This window comes from Pituophis catenifer, unplaced genomic scaffold (genome assembly GCF_029215685.1).
Source record: "Pituophis catenifer annectens isolate HBS135680 unplaced genomic scaffold, rPitCat1.0.hap2 SCAF_1, whole genome shotgun sequence".
Lineage (NCBI taxonomy): Eukaryota > Metazoa > Chordata > Lepidosauria > Squamata > Colubridae > Pituophis > Pituophis catenifer.
In genome coordinates this window covers 235,591,365-235,597,364 of record NW_027256881.1, presented here as the reverse complement: position 1 = coordinate 235,597,364, position 6,000 = coordinate 235,591,365, and the positions used below count along the sequence as shown (strand labels likewise).

The 6,000-nt window shown below is 38.5% G+C and overlaps 1 protein-coding gene across 1 annotated transcript; it reads right to left on the bottom strand.

Moving 5' to 3' along the window:
- Nucleotides 1-2,346: 2,346 nt before the first annotated feature.
- Nucleotides 2,347-3,288, bottom strand: LOC139310525 (olfactory receptor 5J3-like). Its single transcript, XM_070934701.1, has one exon. The coding sequence runs from the start codon at nt 3,286-3,288 to the stop codon at nt 2,347-2,349; it is 942 nt and encodes a 313-aa protein (XP_070790802.1).
- Nucleotides 3,289-6,000: the final 2,712 nt, after the last annotated feature.

Below are 6,000 nucleotides of genomic sequence, written 5' to 3'. Positions count from 1 at the left end.
CATTAATTAAAAACAATAAACAAAACACTTAAAAACACTTAAAAAAAATTAGGCCAGCCCGGCTTGCTGGAAAAGGAAGGTTTTAAGGGCACGGCGGAAGGCACCGAGGTCTTGGATTCTCCTTATCTCTGGAGGCAATTGATTCCAGAGGGTAGGTGCCCCCACAGAGAAGGCCCTCCCCCTGGGGGTCACCAGCCTGCACTGTTTGGCTGATGGCACCCCGAGGAGGCCCTCTCTGTGGGAGCGCACGGGTCGATGGGAGATTGTCGGTGGCAGCAGGCGGTCTCGAAGATAGCTAGGCCCTATGCCATGGAGCGCTTTAAAGGTGATAACCAACACCTTGAAGCGCACCCGGAAGACCACTGGGAGCCAGTGCAGCTCGCGCAGGAGCGGTGTTACATGGGAGCGCCAGGCTGCTCCCGTCACTACCCGCGCTGCTGCATTCTGGACCAGTTGGAGCCTCCGGGTGCTCCTCAAGGGGAGCCCCATGTAGAGAGCGTTGCAGTAGTCAAGGCGAGAGTTCATCTATATCCTCTGCTTGGTTTGATTGATGATTGAGGATATTTGTTTGATTTTTTTTATGTATTTATCATGCGTTTTCTGTCATTATTATATTGAAATTATAAATGGTCCAATTTTAAGACTTGAGTCAAAGCTTTTGGGAAGGGGATGCTAGTGGTGATTGATTTTTATTTATTTAGCATATGGAAAAAATCCAGAATAATTGCCACAAAAACCACAAAGATGGTAGGCTTACTGAAGTGAGGAGCACAGCAGAATTGTACAGAGGAAAATCAGTAGAGATCCAAGCTGGACCTGTCCAGTCTAGTAATAGTTATCAAATGTGATTCTTGTAAGAACTGCATGAGATTTTGCCTGCTGACATCATGAAATTCCATTATGTCCTCATAGAACCCACACTGGACAAAACAACAGTTTCCCACAAATTGGTAAACAAGATTTTTAAGGGGCATTTTCCTAGAATAATAGCTATAATAATTTCTCCCAGGTTAGAATTTTGTTCCGCACCTGCCTGCTGGGGATGGGGAGGGGAGATTGTTGGAAGGGAGAAAAGGAAGAGAAAAAGAAAGTTATCTTTTTGTTGAAAAAGAAGAAAAAAAAGGACATCATCTTTGTTATAATTGTTGCTTCTTTAAAATGATACATCATTACTGGGTATTAAAAAGTATATAGGTATTGAATTTATATCCCTACCCTGTTGTAACAATCCATTAGCTGAAATAAAAGCAATTAATTGTATAGGTAAAGTTCTGGAAGAATAATTAAATTCTGCTCTACCAGCCAAAATAAACAAAATATAATCCTTCATCTTATTAAAAACCTATGATTATTGGCAAAACATTCATATACTGTATGAAATGGCTAAGAAATAATTTGCAGTTCTGTTTTGGTGGTCCATAGCCTTACGATGACTCTTGTGTACCAATCTGAATGATCAGCATGGGGAATTTCAATTCAGAGACACAGAGCACGAGTTTCCACACTGCCATATTTGTTTTCACTTAGTGTTCTATTTGAATGCACTCCTGTTACACAAACATCTGTGGACACTAAGTCATTGAGATTACTTGGGTGAGAAGATTGCAATTTAGGGTTTTTCATGAAGCCGTCATGGAGTGATCCTTGAAAGAAAATCCAGAACTAGACAGAAGACATAATCTAGGCCACCTGTGTATATATTTTATTACAAAAAGCAACAAGATGTTTATGGCACATAAATTGAAGCAGCAATAATTGAGTCAAAATGTCATAAAATACAGACCAGAGCAAACCTTGGTTGAAATTATTTGTTTTTAACAGGAAGATTTAAAATCACAGTTTTTCTCTTTATGATCATATAATAGTACCAGTTTGGTTTTCTGGTTCCTTTATGCCTCATCATTCTTATCATATCTAAGATTTTTAAAATACCACACACAGAAACACAAACAAACAAAGACATACAAACATGTATATAGACATAGACCCAGGCAGTTCACTGAGGTTGCATCATTAACATTTAGCAGGTTTTCCCAAAAATAAGACTGGGTCTTATATTAATTTTTGCTCCAAAAGACGCATTAGGTCTTAATTTCTGGTTAGGTCTTAATTTGGGGGAAAATATGGTACTAAATGCATCCATCTGGCTGACAATCTTAACTGGGGCTTATTTTGGGGGTAGGGCTTATATTATGAGATCCTGAAAACTCAATACCCAATACTCCCTTAAATGAAAGGAAGACAAATTCATTCAAGTAGCCTTCCAAGTATAAATATGTCAGGTAATTATTAATGTACACAAATATTCCTCTATATTTCTATATGTTACTGTAGTTCTAAGGGTATTCAGTGTTTGGTATAAAAAAGGAATGCAACTTTTTTTCCCAGAATTTTTCTGAAAGCAACTTTTACCTCCTGGTTCCTCAGGCTGTAGATCAAGGGATTGAACATTGGAGTCACTATTACATACAACACAGAAGCTATTTGATTTGTGTAATGAGACTTGCCAGGTTGTGCATAAACAAAGCCAGCACATCCGTAGAAAATAGTGATGACCATGAGGTGAGATGTACATGTGGAAAAGGCTTTCCTCCGAGCCTTGGCAGAGCGCATCTTTAAAATGGTGATCAGGACATAAGTGTAGGATGTGAGAATAGCCAGGATTGTTGCTATTAAAGTGAAGCCAATAAATACTAATTTCAACGAATTATTTAAACTGATATCTGAACAGGCAAGTTGTAATAGTGCAGGACCCTCACAGAAAAAATTCTTAATGATGTTTGATCCACAGAAGAACAACCGAGATGCAGGAATGATATGCACTAAAGAATGTAGGAGCCCAATAATGTAAGAAATGACTACTAGTTGAACACATTTTATTTGGGACATGATGACCAAGTAGACTAGAGGGTGACAAATGGCTACATAGCGGTCATAGGCCATGAGAGCTAGGAGGAAACACTCTGCAGTGGAAAATGCACCATAAAAGTAAATTTGAGTAAAACAACCTACAAAAGAAATATCTTTTTTCTCTTTTAAAAGATGGCATAGGAACTTTGGGGTGATAGCTGATGAACAGCAGATATCCACAAAGGATAAGTGAGTGAGGAAAAAGTACATTGGTGTGTGGAGTTGAGGACTGATCCTGATTAAGACAATCATGCCCGCATTTCCCAACAAAGTGATCGCATAAAGGATAAAAAATGTCACAAAGAGGATGAGTTGCAAGTGTGGATCATCAGTCAACCCTCTGAGTATGAATTCTGACACCCGTGAACTGTTTCCCATTGAATCAGAGAAGTTCTGTGGAAACTGAAAGAATGCAGCAATCAGAATATGGTATCTGACCAATGGAAAGATGCAAACAAAAATAAGATATTCATGATGAGAAATGAATTATGATTTCAATCAAAATCAAATTGAACCTGATTAAAATTCAGCCTAAAAATCACCCAGTGTGGATGCAGAAGGATGAGAATGTACAATAGAGCATCCACACAGGGTAGATTTCTTCATTCTGTACGTGACCAAAGATACAAAGCATTGAACTTGACATGCTGAAAGAACACATGGACCAAGAGTGAAAAACCATCTTCCTAGGTAGGTATATCAATAATATTTCCCCCTTCCTTATTATTACTGAAAAACAAGCAAATTTCATGGAGATGAGAGGCTAGTTTGTGATCTAAAGGGTTATCAATGAAAGAAAACTAAAAATTTGGTCCTGCGAAAAGAAAATGGAATGATTAAAGGGAAACCTTCAGGTTATTATTTTTCTATTCCTCAATTAGCTGAAAAATAGTGGGGGAAAAAGAAAATAAATCCATTTCCCAATCATCCCAGAATGATATAGCATAGTAGTTTATCAGTACTTTATGTTGGAATTATGTTTAAAAAGAAGGTTTTCTGTGTTTTTAATACCGAGTTTTAAAATATTCAGACTAGTCTGATAAAACCCAGAAAATCCCAAGCAGCCTAAACTTACCTATTGACTCTGATCTCAGTGACATCTACAATAGCATTCCTTCTTTTCTGGATGTATGTGGATTGCTTCTATATGAAATGAGTTAGGAAATTCTTTGCTTCCTGGAAGAAATGCAGATATCTTCCAGCTCCAGGTCTTCTTAATTTGGTCATAGAATTTTCTTGGCTGTTTTTTGATCTTAGTTTGTGCAAGAGATCCTAAAGCTATTGGGAAACCTTGCTATTCCCTAAGTACTCCCGATCTTAAACAAATACTTTCTATTAATTCTCATTAATAGATATTGGAGCTGCATTGCAACTTTTTAATATTCAATTATAAATCTGATTGAAAATTTTAGCTTATTTTTGAGAAGTTGCAATATATTTGAAATAATGTTAGTTGAAGTATGCCAATGGACATCTACAATTTTCCTTATATGACACAATGATTTCAACCATTGACTTGTTCCCACTGTTATTAATTATTGTATATGTTTCTTTGTATTTGTTTGTTTCTTATTATCTCTCAAGTGTTATAATGGAAGTTTGAATGGTCATATATCAAAGATGGCATACCTGAGACTGACTCAAGGCTATCTATTGATGAAGGAGCATTGTGTGTGTGTGTGTGTGTGTGTGTGTGTGTGTGTGTGTGTGTGTGTGTGAAAGATTTTTGTTTTTAAAGTATTTGGAAAGAAAGGAAGAAAGAAAGAAAGAAAGAAAGAAAGAAAGAAAGAAAGAAAGAAAGAAAGAAAGAAAGAAGGAAAGAAAGAAAAAGAAATATAGAAAATATCTTGATTACTTGTTTCTAAGTAAAGCCCACACGATTTGGCAACCTCACCAAACTGAAGAGGAAAATGGAAATGTACAGAAGAAAATAAATGGAGGCCAAAACTCGACTTAACCGGTCTTTAGGGACAGCTTACAAAGTATGAGGAAACTTCATTACTTTGGAAACATCACCCAGAATGATGAACAACATATTGTGGGGCTCCCAATTAAACTTTACTGAAATATACACCCAGCAAGGCAATTTGAGAATGAGTATTGTGAGAAAGCTAGAAATATAAAACGTTTAGTGTAGAATACTAACCTGGGTAAAGCTGTATTTGTCTCTACATGTTGCGTGTATAAGAAGAATAAGTACCACTAGAGATTTATTTTATTTATTTATTTATTTCATCAAGCATGTATTTCATGACAGATACAGGTATAAATATAATTATAAATACATGACAAGGATACCAATAAAAGAAAACATTAGGACAGAAACGGTAGGCACACTGGTGCACTTATGCCCCTCAAAGTCTTCTTTCTCATCCTCTGAGGAAAAAAATGGAATTAAAGCATCAAGGTCCAAGACCACATCAGTAAATCCATCTTTTCAAGATCTTATGATTGCACAGGTCTGACTAGAAAGATAGATATCTCTGCCTACCATCCCGGTGTGACTGGGATATCACAAGGAATCCACATTCAGCTGTCAAGCAGTTTCCCAAATTGCACGAAAGGGAGTGTGAGGAAGAAGTGTTCTTGAAATCAATGAAGTGTACCCGGGAATATTTGATTCACAATCACTTTATATGCTAATGCAGTGACGGCTAACCTTTTTGCCATCGCGTGCCAGGAGAGGGGGGGCAGGGGAGGAATGCGCGCACATGTGCCCACACGCATGCGCGCTCAACCCCCCCTTTCCCCCCCCACGCTCCTGGCACATGATGGCCTGGTAGGCCCGTTTTTCTTTCTTAGCTGGTTCCCCTCTTCCAAAGGCCTCAAACGGCCCATTTCCCAACTCCTGGTGGGACAGGAAGTGATGTTTTTTGCTGTCCCCAGCCTCCAGAGCCTCTCTAGGAGTCTCTAGGAGTCACTCTAGGAGTCTCTGGAGGCTGGGGACAGCAAAAAACATCACTTCCTGTCCCACCAGAAGTTGGGAAATGGGTAAGGTGACCAGACGTCCCGCTTTTGAGCAATTTGTCCCGCGTCCCGCGTCGTTTTAAAAAAGTCCCGATTTTTCATTCTGCTTCCTGGTTCCCGGCT